The sequence below is a fragment of the Mesoplodon densirostris genome, chromosome 5, assembly GCF_025265405.1.
Source record: "Mesoplodon densirostris isolate mMesDen1 chromosome 5, mMesDen1 primary haplotype, whole genome shotgun sequence".
Taxonomy (NCBI): Eukaryota; Metazoa; Chordata; class Mammalia; order Artiodactyla; family Ziphiidae; genus Mesoplodon; species Mesoplodon densirostris.
The window spans coordinates 48927048-48947545 of record NC_082665.1 but is presented as its reverse complement, the minus strand read 5'-3'; the positions used below and the strand labels follow the sequence as shown (position 1 = coordinate 48947545).

The following is a 20498-nucleotide window of genomic DNA, read 5'->3' as shown; positions in this document are numbered from 1 at the left end:
ATTGTTTAGCCTCCATGTGTTTGTATTTTTTACAGCTCTTTTCCTGTAATTGATATCTAGTCTCATAGCATTGTGGTCGGAAAAGATACTTGATACAATTTCAATTTTCTTAAATTTACCAAGGCTTGATTTGTGACCCAAGATATGATCTATCCTGGAGAATGTTCCATGAGCACTTGAGAAAAATGTGTATTCTGTTGTTTTTGGATGGAATGTCCTATAAATATCAATTAAGTCCATCTTGTTTAATGTATCATTTAAAGCTTGTGTTTCCTTATTTATTTTCATTTTGGATGATCTGTCCATTGGTGAAAGTGGGGTGTTAAAGTCCCCTACTATGAGTGTGTTACTGTCGATTTCTCCTTTTATGGCTGTTAGTATTTGCCTTATGTATTGAGGTGCTCCTATGTTGGGTGCATGAATATTTACAATAGTTATATCTTCTTCTTGGATTGATCCCTTGATCATTATGTAGTGTCCTTCTTTGTCTCTTCTAGTAGTCTTTATTTTAAAGTCTATTTTGTCTGATATGAGAATTGCTACTCCAGCTTTCTTTTGGTTTCCATTTGCATGGAGTATCTTTTTCCATCCCCTTACTTTCAGTCTGTATGTGTCTCTAGGTCTGAAGTGGGTCTCTTGTAGACAGCATATATATGGGTCTTATTATTGCATCCATTCAGCCAATCTGTGTCTTTTGGTGGGAGCATTTAGTCCATTTACATTTAAGGTAATTATCGATATGTATGTTCCTCTTCCCATTTTCTTAATTGTTTTGGGTTCGTTATTGTAGGTCTTTTCCTTCTGTTGTGTTTCTTGCCTAGAGAAGTTCCTTTAGCATTTGTTGTAAAGCTGGTTTGGTGGTGCTGAACTCTCTCAGCTTTTGCTTGTCTGTAAACGTTTTAATTTCTCCATCAAATCTGAATGAGATCCTTGCTGGGTAGAGTAATCTTGGTTGCAGGTTTCTCTCCTTCATCACTTTAAGTATGTCCTGCCACTCCCTTCTGGCTTGTAGAGTTTCTGCTGAGAGATCAGCTGTTATCCTGATGGGGATTCCCTTGTGTGTTATTTGTTGTTTTTGCCTTGCTGCTTTTAATATGATTTCTTTGTGTTTAATTTTTGACAGTTTGATTAATATGTGTCTTGGTGTATTTCTCCTTGGATTTATTCTGTATGGGACTCTCTGTGCCTCCTGGACTTGATTAACTATTTCCTTTCCCATATTAGGGAAGTTTTCAACTATAATCTCTTCAAATATTTTCTCAGTCCCTTTCTTTTTCTCTTCTTCTTCTGGAACCCCTATAATTCGAATGTTGGTGCGTTTAATGTTGTCCCAGAGGTCTCTGAGACTGTCCTCTGTTCTTTTCATTCTTTTTTCTTTATTTTGCTCTGCAGCAGTTATTTCCACTCTTTTATCTTCCACGTCACTTATCTGTTCTTCTGCCTCAGTTATTCTGCTATTGATCCCATCTAGAGTATTTTTTATTTCATTTATTGTGTTTTTAATCGATGCTTGATTCATCTTTAGTTCTTCTAGGTCCTTGTTAACTGTTTCTTGCATTTTGTCTATTCTATTTCCAAGATTTTGGATCTGGGAAATAGAATCTTGGATCATCTTTACCATCATTATTCTGAATTCTTTTTCAGGTAGACTGCCTATTACCTCTTCATTTGTTAGGTCTGGTGGGTTTTTATCTTGCTCCTTCTCCTGCTGTGTGTTTTTCTGTCTTCTCATTTTGCTTATGTTAGTGTGTTTGGGGTTTCCTTTTTGCAGGCTGCAGCTTCGTAATTCCCGTTGTTTTTGGTGTCTGTCCCCAGTGGCTAAGGTTGGTTTAGTGGGTTGTGTAGGCTTCCTGGTGGAGGGGACTAGTGCCTGTGTTCTGGTGGGTGAGGCTGGATCTTGTCTTTCTGGTGGGCAGGTCCACGTCTGGTGGTGTGTTTTGTGGTGTCTGCGGACTTTTTATAATTTTAGGCAGCCTCTCTGCTAATGGGTGGCATTGTGTTCCTGTCTTGCTAGTTGTTTGGCATAGGGTGTCCAGCACTGTAGCTTGCTGGTCGTTGAGTGAAGCTGGGTGCTGGTGTTGAGATGGAGATCTCTGGAAGATTTTCGCCGTTTGATATTATGTGGAGCTGGGAGGTCTCTTGTGGACCAGTGTCCTGAAGTTGGCTCTCCCACCTCAGAGGCACAGCACTGACTCCTGGCTCCTCAATTTGGGATGATTTGTTGTCCATTCATGTATTCCACAGATGCAGGGTACATCAAGTTGATTGTGGAGCTTTAATCCGCTGCTTCTGAGGCTGCTGGGAGAGGTTTCCCTTTCTCTTCTTTGTTCTCACAGCTCCTGGGTCTCAGCTTTGGATTTGGCCCCGCCTCTGCGTGTCGGTCGCCGGAGGGCGTCTGTTCTTCGCTCAGACAGGACAGGGTTAAAGGAGCAGCCTCTTCGGGGACTCTGGCTCACTCAGGCCGGGCGGGAGGGAGGGGCACGGAGTGCGGGGCGAGCCTGCAGCGGCAGAGGTCGGCGTGACATTGCACCAGCCCGAGGCGCGCCGTGCGTTCTCCCAGGGAAGCCGCCCCTGGATCCCGGGACCCCGTCAGTGGCGGGCTGCACAGGCTCCCGGAAGGGCGGTGTGGACAGTGACCTGCGCTCGCACACAGGCTTCTTGGCGGCGGCAGCAGCAGCCCCAGCGTCCCACGCCCGTCACTGGGCTCCACGCTTTCAGTCGTGACTCGCGCCCGTCTGTGGAGCCCCTTTCAGCAGCGCTCCTAATCCCCTCTCCTCGCGCACCAGGAAACCAAAAGTCTCTTGCCTCTTCGGCATCTCCAGAGTTTTCCCGGACTCCCTGCCGGCTAGCTGTGGCTCATTAGCCCCCTTCAGGCTGAGTTCTCGCCGCCAGCCCCCTGTATATTTGATTTTTTTGGGCCTAATTTTTCCATTTAAATTCCCCAAGCAGTATATGGGAGTTCTGGTTGCTTCACATCTGCACCAGTATTTTGTGTCATCAACATTTTTCATTTTAACTATTCTAGTGTAGTCATATCTCATTACCATTTTAATATGTATTTCCCTTGTACTAAAGGTATCGAAAACTTTTTCATGTACTTTTTTGGCCATATATCTATTTTTTGTCGTGCTTTATTTCTTTTTATTTGTCTTAATTGGGCAGAAAAGAAAGAGCTTTAAAATGTTTGTAAGTTCTCAGAAGTACCTTTCATATGACTTTGATTAAGAAGTCTAACTAAGAAAGAAAAAAATTAAATTTTCTTTCACATGTCCATAGTTCTGAAGGAAGAAATTCTTGGAAAAATTATGTAGAAGATACGCCATAACTAAATTTTTTGAAAAGTAATTTTGAGCTGTTTCAAAGAATCTGAACTATTCCTTATTTCAACCACTACTAAACCCATAACTTACTTTGTTTGGAAATGGACTCTTGAAAGAACTTTATTTCTTGTGATAACTTCAGTTTCTATTGGGTTCACAGGGTGCCAGTGCTGAGAAAACAAACACTTAAGGGTTGCTTTCTTTTTCCTTTTTTTAGTCTCTTACTAAGAAAGAAGGAAAAAAAAAAAGAAGGGAGGAGAGGGGATGGGCAGGAAGGATAGAAGGGAAGGAAGGAGACCTGAAACTCTTGTAACAAAATGTAGCTGATTTTAATGGTTACTCAACTTGCTTGATAAATCCATGAGGTTAGGTAACTTGCAAATTTGTATAGCAGGATTTGGATATGATTTCCTCCCCTGTCCTCAAGCCTTTCCTTCAATTTCACTTGGTTCTGCTGACCCCTCCATGAAACAACTTATCTGATGATTGATTCTAATTGATAGAGGTTGCCACGGTTTGACAGCACAAGAAGATAATGAATATGAAGAAGGTAGAGGAACAGTTGCCCGGATAGAGCTAGAATTTTATCCAAGGCAATTGACTTGAAGGTCCCAAGCTACTCAGACAATGTGTACACCTCACCCTCTCTTCCCCTTGCCCATACACCCTGGCTCTGCTCTTCTCATCAAATAGATGGAGTCATGCCCATCAAATAGATGGAGTCATACCCATCAAATCACAATATTTAAAATAAATAATTCTACCTAGAATGAAGTTTTTTTAAAAGATTCAATAATAACATATCAAGATGCTTGCCAAGTCTCAAACCTGAGTAAGTGGGAGGATCAAAGTATCCTTGGCAGAAATAGAGAATTGTTAGGACATGACTAAAGGGGAAGAATTAAATGGTAATGATAAAAAGAAGCATTTGGAGTACTTGTGAATTTTATTTACCCATCCCTCCTTTCTCCCTAGTTAGAACAGTTAATAAAGAGCTGACATTTGACAAAAATTAATAGTCCTTATTTAAAAGCTCTGGAAATACTGTATATATTATAAGCACCCAAATAAACCCACCAGAACAACTCAGTTGGTGTACTTAGATGCAGAATTAGAGAAATCCACCCTCATATGATTATGTAGATGGTATTTTTTAGAATTTAGATTAATCCAGTAGGTTAGAGTAAGCAATAATAGTTATAGGGAATGATTCCTCCTTGAAAATTAGATTAGTACAGCTCAAGTTTTCCTTCAGGAGCATATTCTGACAAAACTGTTGGAATCTGAATGCCCTTGGCTTGCTACAGGAACATCAGCTGATGTCATTTTAATCCATTTAACTCTAATATTTGGCACTATGTGTAAAGTCTCTGGTTTTCTTTAAAACAAAATCATTTCACATTGGTTTGTATAGCATCATTTAGTAATTTGCATATTACTATGCAAATGCAAGTAATTTATTGGAAAGGTTTCTTTACATTATACTTTGACTTTTTTTTAAAATTAATTAATTAATTTATTTTTGGCTGTGTTGGGTCTTCGTTTCTGTGTGAGGGCTTTCTCTAGTTGCGGCGAGCGAGGGCCACTCTTCATTGTGGTGTGCGGGCCTCTCACTGTTGCGGCCTCTCTTGTTGCGGAGCACAAGCTCCAGACACGCAGGCTCAGTTGTTGTGGCTCATGGGCCTAGTTGCTCCACGGCACGTGGGATGTTCCCAGACCAGGGCTCGAACCCGTGTCCCCTGCATTGGCAGGCAGACTCTCAACACTGTGCCACCAGGGAAGCCCCTATACTTTGACTTTTGACTTTATATATCAAAGCTCTCGTGTGGTGAATTTCTAATGAGAAAACCTCTGTTTTCTGTTTTATTTGTTTTAAGCTTGGAAACATTAATGAGTCACTTTATCCTTGGTTGTATGTTTCCATTCCTATTTGCATAGGGTCCATATGGTTCTCCCATGTTTTTAGAGTCTTTTCTGAGTTCACATTCTTTGGAGAGTAGATGTACCTAATTTACAGGTTTTTTTTTTTAAATTTATTTATTTACTTTTGGCTGTGTTGGGTCTTCGTTTCTGTGTGAGGGCTTTCTCTAGCTGTGGCAAGCGGGGGCCACTCTTCATTGCGGTGCGCGGGCCTCTCACTGTCGCGGCCTCTCCTGTTGCGGAGCACAGGCTCCAGACGCGCAGGCTCAGTAGTTGTGGCTCACGGGCCTAGCTGCTCAGCGGCATGTGGGATCCTCCCAGACCAGGGCTCGAACCCGTGTCCCCTGCATTAGCAGGCAGACTCTCAACCACTGCGCCACCAGGGAAGCCCTAATTTACAGTTTTTATTCTTAATGGGCTTTGAAAGGAAGAATGTACATGTTTGTCCTCAATATATCTAAGGTCAAAAGAAAGCTTTCCAAATTGACCCAGATGAAGAGTTAAAACCACAATTTATTTCACCATTAATAGCATATTTTTTCCTTCCCATGTTTCCAGCTTGTTAAAGTGTTCAAGATTGCCTTAGTTCTCACTCCTTTGCCAACTTATTAAAGCTTAATGATTCTTTTAGAATTTTCTTTTCACATTTTCTAACCCTTTCACATTGTACTTACTTGCTCTTAATGTAGAATGAGGGCCCTCCTTTTTGGCTGGTCCTGGGCTGACTCTTGCCTTTTATTTTTTTCTTTATCCCGAGTTGTTAAGAAGTGAATATTTTTGATGTCTGGAAATTCTCACTTGATTTAGCCCAATGCCTTGTTACCCATTTGTCTTGCCATGTAAATTTTAAGCTCTGTGAGGACAGGGACCATGGGTATCTTAATCCACCATTGTTTCCTCAGTCCCCGGGCCAGCATCTGGCACATAGTAGGCCTTCAGTAAATTTATACTGAATGAATAAACAGTAAAATGTTAGCATTTTCACTTTTATGCCTTACCATTACTTCAAACTTAGAACAAAATTGAACTGATACTTTTCTCTTGAAATATCAGTTCCCACATTACTTTCTGAAGTATCATAATTCTTTCTCTCTCCATAATTTGAAACTTCATGAATTTTTAAATTCTTCATTTCCTATAGGTATTGAGGCTCTGAGTTACATTGGTTTTGCCTTTGAGAAGGACCCATATCAGTATCTTTATCTTCTGCTTCTCCATTTCCACGTCAGTGATTCCAATCCAGACACTCCGTACCTTACCCTGCATCCTGGGAATAGCATCCTGGCTACTGACTCTGACTCCTTTCGTATCCCAATCCATCCTGGTTTCTGCAATACTGAAGAAAATTTAGGCTATTCACCGTCAGCTCACTGTTTCTTCATCCCAGATTTAGTTTTTTTTTTTTTTTTTTTGCGGTATGCGGGCCTCTCACTGTTGTGGCCTCCCCCGTTGCGGAGCACAGGCTCCGGACGCGCAGGCTCTGGACGCGCAGGCTCAGCGGCCATGGCTCACGGGCCCAGCCGCTCCGCAGCATATGGGATCCTCCCAGACCGGGGCACGAACCCGTATCCCCTGCATCGGCAGGCGGACTCTCAACCACTTGCGCCACCAGGGAGGCCCCCAGATTTAGTTTTAACTCTCTTCTGTTCTTACCAAGGAACATGTTTCTGACTTCAGACAGTGCTCATCATCTGGTCACTTCCATATTCTATAAGTCTTTGCTCTTTTACATTTGCCTCTTTACTGATATTGGTGCCCTGCCTCTTGCTTACAAACATGCTCAAGATTTCCCTACTCCCAAACAACATCTTCTGTTGACTGTGTTATATCTTCTAGGCTACTTTTCAGACTCTTCTCTTAATTCCAAAACTTCTCAGATTAATGTGCTCTCATATCCTTGACTTTTTTACCACACTCACAGTCTTTATTCCCTTTTGCTGGCTTTGGTCCTCTTTTTACCATTCCACTGAAACTTTTCTTGGGGATCATCAATGACCAATTAATTGCTAGATCCAGTAGAGTTTTCTCAGTTCTTATCCTTTTAAACCTCTTTGTGGGAATTTTGGCCATCCTCCCATTCTTGAATTCTTTCTTCCTTTGAAATTTTTATTTCAATTTTCCTCTTACCCTCTTCCTCTTATGTTTTGCTTACTTGTTATCCTGTCTCTCAAATGTGGAATAGAGATATATCCTTGGATGTCCACCTATGTATCCTCCTTATCTCAGCTATAAGCATGTCTTTATCATCTCTATATAGAACAGTGATTCTCAAACTTTGACGTACTTGAAAATCATGTGGGAGATATTGTTAAAATGTGGATTCTGATTCCACAGTCCTGAGGAAGAGCCTGAGATTGTGCATTTCTAAAACCTCCCAGGAATTTCTGACATTGCTGTTCTACAAGGAATAGCAGGAGTGGTATAAGGATATAAACCACTTCCAATGCTAAACCTCTGACTTTGACCCAATTTCAAAGTTCTAAGAGTGTATTTTTAGTTTTCTGTGGAATATTTTCATTAGGATGACCAGGTAACAGTGTTCAGCACCTCAAACTCAAACTAAATCAATGTTGTCTATACTACTAAAAAAAACTCCTTTTCCATCTCTTTAACTTCCCTCTTCTCAAGCTTGAAAATTGAGGTTTGACTTTTATTTACACTTCCCTTGGCACCCATATCCCATAAGGAGTCTAGTCTCATCAATTTAACTTTGATCTGTTCCTTTTTTCCCCTTCTTTCTATTTCTTCCATGGTTCACTCCTTTGTTATCTCATATCTGGACTACAGCAAAGTGAGATTCCTCCCTCCAGTTTTTCTCTGATTATTCCACTGCTGATAAATCTAACTTCCTTCATTACTGCTCAACTTTATTTACCTGTTGATTCTGTTGAAGAATCTCCCCCAGGTTCCCACTGGCTGGTAAAAAAAAAAAAAAAAAAAAAAAGTCATAGATTCTCTCCAAGAATCTATCTCAAGGAATCTTCGAGTCATCCTCCTGACATGGGGTTTAAATCTGGCCTACTCTGCTTTCCCTGGATCTGGGTAGGATTTCCTGCTTTAAATCTACCACCGAGGTGGGGTTTACAAGGTAGCCTTTTTACAAATTCAGGCTGCAGGGTGCCATGCCCAGCCACCCTCAGATGTTTTGCTTTTCATCCTGCCTTCTTTAGTCATATGCAAATGTACACCTGCCTCTTTCCCTATTCTGTGAGCTCATTTTTTAATTTATGCCCAGGGTCTTACTTGTCTTCCGTCACACATACAATGTAGCATCACATTTTACAACAGTAGTTCTCAACAAATGCATGAATGAATAGGCAAGTGGAATGTCCAAAACTAGCTTTAAAAATCATCTAACTAGTCCAGTCAGCCCTTGAACCTCCTCTGAAACATCTCTCAAATAGACGTCACAGTGAGTATATCCAGGGATGGTACATAGCATGATTGCTCGGGGTATAAATTCTGGTCAGACTGACCTAAGTTCAGACTTCTGCTCTGTTAGCTGAGTGGCCTTGGACAGGTTACTTAAATGCTTTAAGCCTTGATTTTCTCATCTAGGCTTCATGAGAAAGAAAAAAAGAAATTTTCTTCTCATCTGTAAAATGGGAGTAATAACAGTAACATCTCATAGCGTTGTCAGAATTAAATGAGATGACACGTAAAATGTGGCTATGTTCACTGTCATGCAATGAATACTCAAGAAATGATACTGAGGTGTGAGGAGTTTGGGGGCACATGGAAAGAAGTCCAGGCAGCCTGTAGGAACAGAGAGCAGCTCCGAGCTCCCAGCCAGCCGGGAAACAGGACCTCGGAGCCATAGCCAGAAGAAATTGGATTCTGCCAACAGCCTGAATCAGTTTAGAAGCAGGTTCTTCCCAAGAGCCTCCAGTTACCCGACCAGGGATTAAACCTGCACCCTTGGGACTGAAAGCTTAGAGTCTTAACCACAGGACCATCAGGGAGTTCCCCAGAATCCCCCACTTCTTACCACCTCTGCCACCCTTGTCCAAGCCACCATCATCTCAGGTTTATCCACTGAGAGGGACTGCAACATCCCAAAGCAAGGAACCTACTTAGCAACTGGATCTTAGATTCTGAGTGCTAAGAAATCTGGCAGAGACCATCTTCATCAAATGAATCAAGTAAACAAAGTTAACATCACAAGGAATGCAACAAATTGAAATTGTGCACCCCCCCGATAGGATGCAACAGGAAGAACACAGCATCATTTGTGTGATATTCCTGCCAAAGTGCATCACTTGAGACCTGTGACTTGCACGAGTGACACCTCCAGTCGAATCCTGTGGGACATATTTCATTTTCCATGTGGATAAGAATTATCAAAGCAAAAACTACACTGGACAGAGTTATAGAGCCGTGTGGCTGACAGGGTCTTGGTGCTCCGGCCGGGTGTCAGGAGCCTCTGAGGTGGGAGAGCCGAGTTCAAGACATTGATCCACCAGAGACCTACTGGCCCCAGGTAATATCAGTCAGTGAGAAATCTCCCAGAGATCTCCATCTCAATGCTAAGACCTAGCTCCACTCAACAACCAGCAAGTTCCATGGCTTGCTGGACAAGCCATGCCAAACAACTAGCAAGACAGAAACACAACCCCACCCATTAGCAGAGAGCCTGCCTAAAATCATAATAAGTTCACAGACACTGCAAAACACACCACCGGACATGGTCCTGCCCACCAGAAAGACAAGATCCAGCCTCATCCATCAGAATACCAGCACTAGTACCCTCCACCAGGAAGCCTACACAACCCACTGAACTAACCTTACCCACTGGGGGTAGACACCAAAAACAACGGGAACTACGAACCTACAGCCTGAGAAAAGGAGACCTCAAATGCAATAAGTTAAGCAAAATGAGAAGACAGAGAAACCACAGCACATGAAGGAGCAAGGTAAAAACCCCCCAAGACCAAACAAATGAAGAGGAAATAGGCAGTCTACCTGAAAAAGAATTCAGAGTAATGATAATCAAAATGATCCAAAATGTTGGAAATAGAATGCAGAAAATACAAGAAACGTTTAACAAGGACCTAGAAGAACTAAAGAGCAAACAAACAATGAACAACACAATAAATGAAATTAAAAATTCTCTAGAAGGAATCAATAGCAGAATAACTGAGGCAGAAGAACAGATAAGTGACCTGGAAGGTAAAATGGTGGAAATAACTACCGCAGGGAATAATAAAGAAAAAAGAATGAAAAGACTTGAGGACAGTCTCAGAGACCTCTGGGACAACATTAAATGCACCAACTTCGAATTGTAGGGGTGCCAGAAGAAGAAGAGAAAGAGAAAGGGACTAAGAAAATATTTGAAGAGATTATAGTTAAAAACTTCCCTAATATGGAAAAGGAAATAGTCAGGTCCAGGAAGTGCAGAGAGTCCCATACAGGATAAATCCAAGGAGAAACACGCCAAGACACATATTAATCGAACTATCAAAAGTTAAATACAAAGAAAAAATACTGAAAGCATCAAGGGAAAATCAACAATTAACATACAAGGAAATCCCCATAAGGTTAACAACTGATCTTTCAGCAGAAACTCTGCAAGGAGAAGGGTGTGGCAGGACATATTTAAAGTGATGAAAGGAAAAAACCTACAAGCAAGATTACTCTACCCAGCAAGGATCTCATTCAGATTTGATGGAGAAATTAAAACCTTTAGAGACAAGCAAAAGTTAAGAGCACCACCAAACCAGGTTTACAACAAACCCTAAAGGAACTTCTCTAGGGAGAAAACACAAGAGGAGGAAAAGACCCACAATAACAAACCCAAAACAATTAAGAAAATGGTAATAGGAACATACATATTGATAATTACCTTAAATGTAAATGGATTAAATGCTCCAACCAAAAGACAGACTGGCTGAATGGATACAAAAACAAGACCTATATATATGCTGTCTACAAGAGACCCACTTCAGACGTAGGGACACAAAAGACTGAAAGTAGGGGATGGATAAAGATATTCCATGTGAATGGAAATCAGAAGAAAGCTGGAGTAGCAATTCTCATATCACACAAAATAGACTAAAATAAAAACTATTACAAGAGACAAAGAAGGACACTACATAATGATCAAGGGATCAACCCAAGAAGAAGATATAACAATTGTAAATATTTATGCACCCAGTATAGGAGCAGTTCAGTACACAATGCACATGCTAACAGCCTTAAAAGGGAAAATTGACAGTAACACAATCATAGTAGGGGACTTTAACACCCCACTTTCACCAATGGACAGATCATCCAAAATGAAAATAAGGAAACACAAGCTTTAAATGACACATTAGACAAGATGGACTTAATTGATATTTATAGGACATTCCATCCAAAAACAACAGAATACACTTTCTTCTCAAGTGCTCATGGAACCTTCTACAGGATAGATCATATCTTGGGTCACAAATCAAGCCTTGGTAAATTTAAGAAACTTGAAATCATATTAAGTGTCTTTTATGACCACAACTCTATAAGACTAGATATCAATTACAGGAAAACAACTAAAAAATACAAACACATGGAGGCTAAACAATACACTACTAAATAACCAAGAGATCACTGAAGAAATCAAAGAGAAAAGCAAAAAATACCTAGAAACAAATGACAATGAAAACACAACTACCCAAAACCTATGGGATGCAGCAAAAGCAGTTCTAAGAGGAAAGTTTATAGCAATGCAACCCTACCTCAAGAAACAAGAAACATCTCAAATAAACAACCTTACTTTACACTTAAAGCAACTAGAGAAAGAAGAACAAAAAAAAACAAAGTTAGCAGAAGGAAAGAAATCATAAAGATCAGATCAGAAATAAATGACAAGGAAATGAAGGAAATGATAGCAAAGATCAATAAAACTAAAAGCTGGTTCTTTCAAAAGATAAACAAAATTGGTAAACCATTAGCCAGACTCATCAAGAAAAAAATGAAGAAGACTCAAATCAACAGAATTAGAAATGAAAAAGGAGAAGTAACAAGTGACACTGCAGAAATACAAAGGATCATGAGCGATTACTACAAGCAACTATATGCCAATAAAATGGACAACCTGGAAGAAATGGATAATTTCTTAAAAAAGCACAACCTTCCAAGACTGAACCAGGAAGAAATAGAAAGTGTAAACAGACAAGTCACAAGCACTGAGATTGAAACTGTGATTTAAAATCTTCCAGCAAACAAAAGCCCCTGACTAGATGGCTTCACAGGCGAATTCTATCAAACATTTAGAGAAGGTGTAACACCTATCTTTCTCAAACTCTCCTAAAATACAGCAGAGGGAGGAATATGTCCAAACTCATTATACAAGACCACCATCAACCTGATACCAAAACCAGACAATGATGTCATAAAGAAAGAAAACTACAGGCCAATATCACTAATGAACATAGATGCAAAAATCCTCAACAAAATACTAGCAAACCGCACGTTAAAAAGATCATACACCATGATCAAGTGGGGTTTATCCCAGGAATGTAAGGATTCTTCAATATACGCAAATCAATCAATGTGATACACCATATTAACAAATTGAAGGGTAAAAACCATATGATCATCTCAACAGATGCAGAAAAAGCTTTTGACAAAATTCACCACCGATTTATGATAAAAAACGCTCCAGAAAGTGGGCTTAGAGGGAACTCTCAACATAATAAAGGGCATATATGAAAAACCCACAGCCAACATCGTTCTCAATGGTGAAAATCTGAAACCATTTCCACTCAGATCAGGAGCAAGACAAGGTTGCCTACTCTCACCACTATTATTCAACATAGTATTGGAAGTTTTAGCCACAGCAATAGGAGAAGAAAAAGAAACAAAAGGAATCCAAATCAGAAAAGAAGAGGTAAAACTGTCACTCTTTGCAGATGACATGATGCTATACATAGAGAGTCCTAAAGATGCTACCAGAAAATGAATTTGGTAGAGTAGCAGGATACAAAATTAATGCACAGAAATCTCTTGCATTCCTATACACTAATGATGAAAAATCTGAAAGAGAAATTAGGGAAACACTCCCATTTACCACTGCAACAAAAAGAATAAAATACCTAGGAATAAACCTGCCACGGAGACAAAAGACCTGTATGCAGAAAACGATAAGACCCTGATGAAAGAAATTAAAGATGATACAAACAGATGGAGAGATATACCATGTTCTTGGATTGGAAGAATCAATACTGAAAATGACTCTACTACCCAAAGCAATCTACAGATTCATTGCAATCCCTATCAAACTACCAATGGCATTTTTCACAGAACTAGAACAAAAAATTGCACAATTCATGTGGAAACACAAAAGACCCCAAATAGCCACAGCAATCTTGAGAAAGAAAAACGGAGCTGGAGTAATCAGGCTCCCAGACTTCAGACTATACTACAAAGCTACAGTAATCAAGACAGGATGGATCTAGCACAAAAACAGAAAGATAGATCAATGGAACAGGATAGAAAGCCCAGAGATAAACCCACACACATACAGTCACCTTATCTTTGATAAAGGAGGCAAGAATATACAATGGAGAAAAGACAGCCTCTTCAATAAGTGGTGCTGGGAAAACTGGACAGCTACATGTAAAAGAATGAAATTAGAACACTCCCTAACACCATACACAAAAATAAAATCAAAATGGATTAAAGACCTAAATGGAAGTCCAGACACTATAAAACTCTTAGAGGAAAACATAGAACACTCTATGACATAAATCACAGCAAGATCCTTTTTGACCCACCTCCTAGAGAAAGGGAAATAAAAACAAAAATAAACACATGGGACCTAATGAAACTTAAAAGCTTTTGCACAGCAAAGGAAACAAAAAACAAGACGAAAAGACAACCCTCAGAATGAATGGGAGAAAATATTTGCAAATGGAACAACTGACAAGGGATTAGTCTCCAAAATATACAAGCAGCTCATGCAGCTCAATATCAAAAAAAAAAGCCCAATCCAAAAATGGGCAGAAGACCTATATAGACAGTCCTCCAAAGAATATATACAGATTGCCAACAAACACATGAAAGGATGCTCAACATCACTAGTCATTAGAGAAATGAAAAGCAAAACTACAATGAGGTATCACCTCACAGCAGTCAGAATGGCCATCATCAAAAAGTCTACAGGGCTTCCCTGGTGGCGCAGTGGTTGAGAGGCCGCCTGCCGATGCAGGGGACACAGGTTCGTGCCCTGGTCCGGGAAGATCCCATGTGCCACGGAGTGGCTAGGCCCGTGAGCCATGGCCGCTGAGCCTGCGCGTCCAGAGCCTGTGCTCCACAATGGGAGAGGCCACAACACTGAGAGGCCCGCGTACTGCAAAAAAAAAAAAAAAAAAAAAAAGTAATGGCAAGAATAAGAAGTGAGTATTAGTTTTAGTTTTGCTTTGATATATATAGTGGAAAATAATTCAACAACTTTTTGACTCAGAGAAAGGTCCTTGAAGAATCAAGAGAAAGAATGCAGAGTAGGTGGAATAAGAAAATGGAATAAAATTACCAAGACACTTATTTTTTAAAAGAAGGGAGAACCCTGGAATCGGAGAGGGGCAAGGAGAGAGTGAAGGGGGAGAGAGAGACTTTGAGATGAAGGGAGTGAGGGCAGATTTTATGTCAGCAGTCACAGTCTCAGTAAGGCAAGAAGCAAGGATGTTGACAGTGGGGGGCGTCAGGAGGTGTCCTTTGATGTGAAGAGAGCAAAAAAAATGTCATGTGTGGAATAGATGTTCTAGGAAATATAGTAATTAATCACATAGAAATAAAAGAATTGTTGAAAAAAGTATAGAAAGTCCCAAAGATGGCCAACCTTGTGCATCAATCCAGGCTAGTTTGTGAAAGGACTAAATTTATTGACACTATTCAATTTCTCCACTTGGCAGAATTCAATGCCAGTTACATCATAAATTTTATTTATGGGATTTCTGCCTCTAGGGTTTCTAGCCTGTGTTATGCCTCTGTATTTTATTAGAATAGAATGTCTAATTTGTAGCTAGAATAAAATTTTAGAAACAGAAAGGATTCAAAGATTGTCTAATCCAACCCCTCTTTTTCAAAGTAGAAAGTTGATATATAAGTGGGCAAAGAGACTCTCCTGAGGGCATGCTACTAGTTTGCAGCTGGCAGATATCCAAGCCAAGCCACTATCTGCCTTCTCCATTACATTTGGAGGAGCTATGGTATTTTTTAAGTTATAATAACGATTATTGTCAGTTTTGAGACTCTTAGGGAGATCCAAGCACAGGATATCGCCAGTTGAACCAAGCACTGCCCTCAACAGTTGCTTACCACTTAATTAGGATGTGAGATATCCTTGTTTCTAAAATCCACATTGCTAGTCAGGCTTTTCAGAGGTCTGCTGTGATGACATTCACTGGCTGTTACCTCTGTCTTTAATAGACTTGTTGCCTCTCTTTGCACTTGTGTCCAAATTTAATTAACCGCAGAAAAAAAGTGCAATCAACATTTGATCCTGGATGTCCTCAGACAGTATTGGGAAGTCTGTGATTATGTGAAAGCCTTAAGTAATGCTAAAAGAACTTCTGATTCCTTTTACTTCTCTTTCATTCTGGGTCATTTTCCCTTGTTTTGGCACCTCCTTTTGCTGAGCCCTGCAGTAGATAGTCCAATGCAACACAGAAGGTATTAGCTTATGAGTCAGAAGACAGCCATTTGCCTGGCTCTGTCACTGATTCTCAGGCTTTAGACACTTCTTGGCCTCTCTCTTCTATAATAATTCTTGCTGTGCTCATTTCAGAATTTATCGTATGGATACATGGAAATAAATTTAAAAATCTTAAGCCCTCTGCAAATGTACTATGTGGACATTTATTGAACTTTCCTTCCATTTGCATTGATTCTATAAGAATGCTGAGGTTTGGTAAATGAACTCTTATGCAACGACGTATTGCAAAATATAATTGTAGACCTAATGGCTTAAAGCAGTATATTTTGGTGATCGAGTCATTGGCCATTTAGAGCAACTATAATTTTAGAATGACCGTATGAGCACCTAAGTATCCATTCTATTTGTTCCACAACATATATGGAGTACCTACTCTGTGCTAGGTTGTACAGTATTATCATCATAAGGCCTATATTTTGCTTTAAAATCAAGAAAATAGACTTCACCACTTTAAAGCTAAGTAGCCTTGTTTACTATCTCTTTTAAAATTTAGAACTTGCCTATATTATACAAGTATCAATTAAGCCAGTGTTTGTGAGGGTAACCTAACAGAAGCCGAGGAGAAGGCCTAGCTGCCTGTACTTTTATTTTTCCTGACTAAGTTGGTACAAGAGAGGTTAGTTAGAAAGCTTTGTGATCAAAATAGAAAAAAATTTACAGGCTAGATTTTCTTAAACGAAGTCTTAGAACATGTCTGTCTCATTTTATTCCTAGGAAGAGGATATAAAATCAAACTTCCTGGGAATCCTGGAATCTGGCCTCTGGTAGTTCTGTTAGCATTGCCCCACACCCCTACCAGATCATGCAAGCAGTTCAGGACTTCAGAAATGTATCCAAACTAGAGACGCGTAACTCTGGAGGCCCATCTGGTCTGATTTTAGTTTCTCTGCACTTCCCTGAAGTCCTGTAATAGCCAGGGCAGGGGAAAAACGACAGAAATTCTGTTCGACGTACTTGTCAACAAATGTGTTTCATAAACTACTGTTGATGGTTCAACTCATGGGACACAGAGCATTGGTATTCTATAACATTTGTTCCCAGTAGCAGTTAGTGTTCTGGCTGGAACAGCCTCCTTCACTCGTTTTTCGTGACTTTGGAATGGGGTATGGAGCCCAGAGAGCTGCTTTTACGAGGAAGAAGCAAGCTAATGAATGATTTCGAGCATTTCAGTAGTTTGTGACTAGTAAGAAAGTAGGCTGAATGTATGAATACGCCCCTTTTCTGTACTTAAGAAACTATAACCCCCTTGCTGACTTCATGGGCATGCCACCAGTACAGTCACACAGGTTCCCCACTTAGAAGGGCCCATGCTTGTTTTAATGCTCTGTTGTCACCATCTTAAAAGCCTTAATCATTTTTGAATAAGGGGCTCCATGTTTTCATTTTGCTGTGACTCCACAAATTATGTAGCCAGTCCTGGCCCTTGTTTCCAAAGATTCTGGGTGGGTTTTTTTTGTATCAAGAGCTTGTGCCTGGTACTTAGAGGGGACACAATAAACATTTTTAGCATCAGTAAATGAGGGATTTTAGGGCTTTAAATAAAAGCAATTGACCTGAATCTTAGGGTGAGGAGTGGGGGAGAGGTACTAAATTTTTGAGAGAAAATTTAGAATGTAAAGAAAGAGTCTAAAATAGTATAAGAAGCATGTATGTTTCCATTGTTAATACATGAGAATTATTATTTTATTCTATTTACTTAAAATGTTTATTTAAGAATAAAAAGCAAATAAAGTTTATCTGTTGGCCCCACCTCTAGTCTCATGTATTTGCCTACTTGCTTGCTGGGAGCCAAAGCACTATCATAAATGTTGTATCCTTCCAGTATTTCTTGTCCCTTTACACTGCCAGGAATGATATACGGTAACATATTTTGTGTGAGTGTTTTAATCTTGTGCAAATGATGTGAAACTACATGCATCATTTTTCTATTTTCATTCAATATTTTGTTTGTAAAATTTAGCCATATTGATACACGTAGCCCTAGTTCATTCATTCTCATTGCTGTATCCAGTAGCAATGCAATTTCCTTTCCTGACCTGCTTCCCCACTTTGTGACACTGTTTAGAGCAGAGCCAGAGGAGTTTTTCCTGCTTTTCTGGTTCTGCCACTGGTAAAAGTCACTAGCTGGTTGACATTGGGCAAGTTAAGCGATCTTTCTGAAACATGGTTTTCACATTTGTAAAGTAGGATTAATGATTTCTACCACTTAAGATGTTTTTGTGACAATTAAATGAGATAATATATATAAAACCTACCATGTGTTAAAGGTGCAAAAAAAATAGTAGTGAGGATTATTAGTACCTTGTGATATATATGTCTGAATATTATGAAGCCCTAAGCAAATATGTAACAGTGATCTTGAATTTGCATTGTTCGATTTTTCTCATTGTACTCTCAGCTTGACTATTGGTGTTGATCCTTTTTTAATAGTAAGAAAATTTCACCCTTGAAATAAAGTCCTGGATGCATTAGAGTGCATCAGGTTCCTCTTTTACAAAATTGAACGGTATTACCTCTAATGTGCCTTCCATGGTGTTAAATGATATTACCTCTAATGTACCTTCCATGGGCTTAAACCCATACAGTTATGAAACTATAATATTAAATATTTATAAAAATATGCCTATGTTCTTCTCTATGCAAAATTAGAAAAAAATGAATGTCTAGTGTTTTCCAACTTTCATTTTGGAAAGTATCAAGTAATAGAATTGAGAGATCTGGAATTCTGTTAGACCATGACTGTGCTGTTACCTAGTCCCCTAACTTGCAATTAGAAATTAAAAACTTAAGCACGCACTGAGAAACTTTTTTATGTTCTCTGAAAATTAAAAAAAATCTAAACAGAAGCCAATGTTAAATCTTGAGAGTAGGTGGGAGTCTATGATGTATTAAGAAACTGGAAGTACATTCTGAATCTCCATGTGGTTTTACAGCATATTTTGGTTATTCAACAGATTTTATACAATTCGCTATAGAGAAAAGGATAAGGAAAAGAAATGGATTTTTCAACTTTGTCCGGCCACTGAAACAATTGTGGAAAATCTAAAGCCTGACACAGTTTATGAATTCGGAGTGAAAGACAATGTAGAAGGTGGAATTTGGAGTAAGATTTTTAATCACAAGACTATTGTTGGAAGTAAGTACCTAGAACTATTTGAGTGAGCTTTCTGTAATATTTTTTCCTAATTATCAAGTATTAAATTATTTTATTAGTTGTGTAATAGGAAATGAGTTAGTTCTCATTATCCATATTTATGAAAATACAAAAGTAAACAGAATTTGAGCATTGATATTTCAGAATCTTTTTTATAATGAGTGTTTTTTTTAAAAAAATGGTAAACTAATATTTGACAGTAGCAATCATTGATAACTATTTATTTGGCCATTGTCATATTTTAAATCAATCTCTGACCTATGAACACTAACTGAGCCAAAACTCAATAACATGTACAAATACTAAGTTAAAAAGCTGGGCCAGTGGAATTGAACATGAAAAGACTTTGTGGGGCTGGGCTTGCTTCCTATCATCCCTTGTTTCGAACGTCATTGGAATCAGTGTTTGAAATGAGAGCAAATAAAATAATATGCCCAAGTTAGAGCAGGAGTTGTAGTTGTCTTCATAATGACTAGTAAGAATTGATTTAGGGAGAAGAAGAATGAAAAGAATGTCATTTTCCTTTTGTTTTTGTCAGGTAAAAACAAAATAAATGGGAAAATCCAAAGTACCTATGACCAAGTCCACACAGTGGTATGTACCAGCTTATTTTCTAGAATGTTCTTTTAAAAATGTGTCTGCATTATACTTTCATTTAAATAAGGAAGTAGTCCTATTATGAGGTACTGAAAGTGGATTAACTGCCTAGCTATAGGGTTTTGGGTCAAGTACATAATATTTTAGGAATTAGTTTCTTTCTCAGAAAATGGAAGTGGAAGCATGAGACCAGATTATCTCTAATTTGTTTAAAGCTCTAAAATTCTAATATTCTGTATAGTTATCTAATATTTCAGTATTCCAGGTATTTTGAGATTATTCTTATTATCTTCTGTCCTGTGGGTTGTTTTTTATTATAACATGTTTCAAGAGTGAATAAGTACATGCACTGGGCTTCCCTGGTGGCACAGTTGTTGAGAGTCCGCCTGCCGATGCAGGGGACACGGGTTCGTGCCCCGGTCCGGGAAGATCCCACATGCCGCGGAGCGGCTGGGCCCGTGTACCATGGCCGCTGAGCCTGCACGTTCGGAGCCTGTGCTTTGCAACGGGAGAGGCCACAGTGGTGAGAGGCCCGTGTACCACAAAAAAAATAATAATAAATAAATAAAAATAAGTACATGCACTACTTAACCCTGTGATTGTTCAAATCTTTCCTCTATTTTCTATCATTTCCTACTTAAAAGAGCCAACCCTTTTCAAAATGATGAAGCAACTGGTTTGGTTTTGTAACATGCCCAGCTTCTATTCAGTGCAATAAATGTTTGTATATTTTATGTGCCCAGCATTTTCCCCATCTAGAACTCTTTTCTCTCTCACCTTAGGAGCTCAGTCCCTTGTTCTCCTCTGTCCCTCCACT

The 20498-nt window shown here is 39.4% G+C and overlaps 1 protein-coding gene across 25 annotated transcripts in view; it reads left to right on the top strand.

Moving 5' to 3' along the window:
• The window catches only part of ABI3BP (ABI family member 3 binding protein), a 457010-nt gene that overhangs the window by 288731 nt on the left and 147781 nt on the right, over positions 1 to 20498 (top strand). For all 25 annotated transcript variants that reach the window (XM_060098691.1, XM_060098690.1, XM_060098704.1 and 22 more), the window contains 2 exons: positions 18885 to 19066; positions 19623 to 19678. In XM_060098691.1, coding sequence (XP_059954674.1) covers positions 18885 to 19066; positions 19623 to 19678 — 238 coding nt within the window. The remainder of the gene's footprint in view (positions 1 to 18884; positions 19067 to 19622; positions 19679 to 20498) is intronic.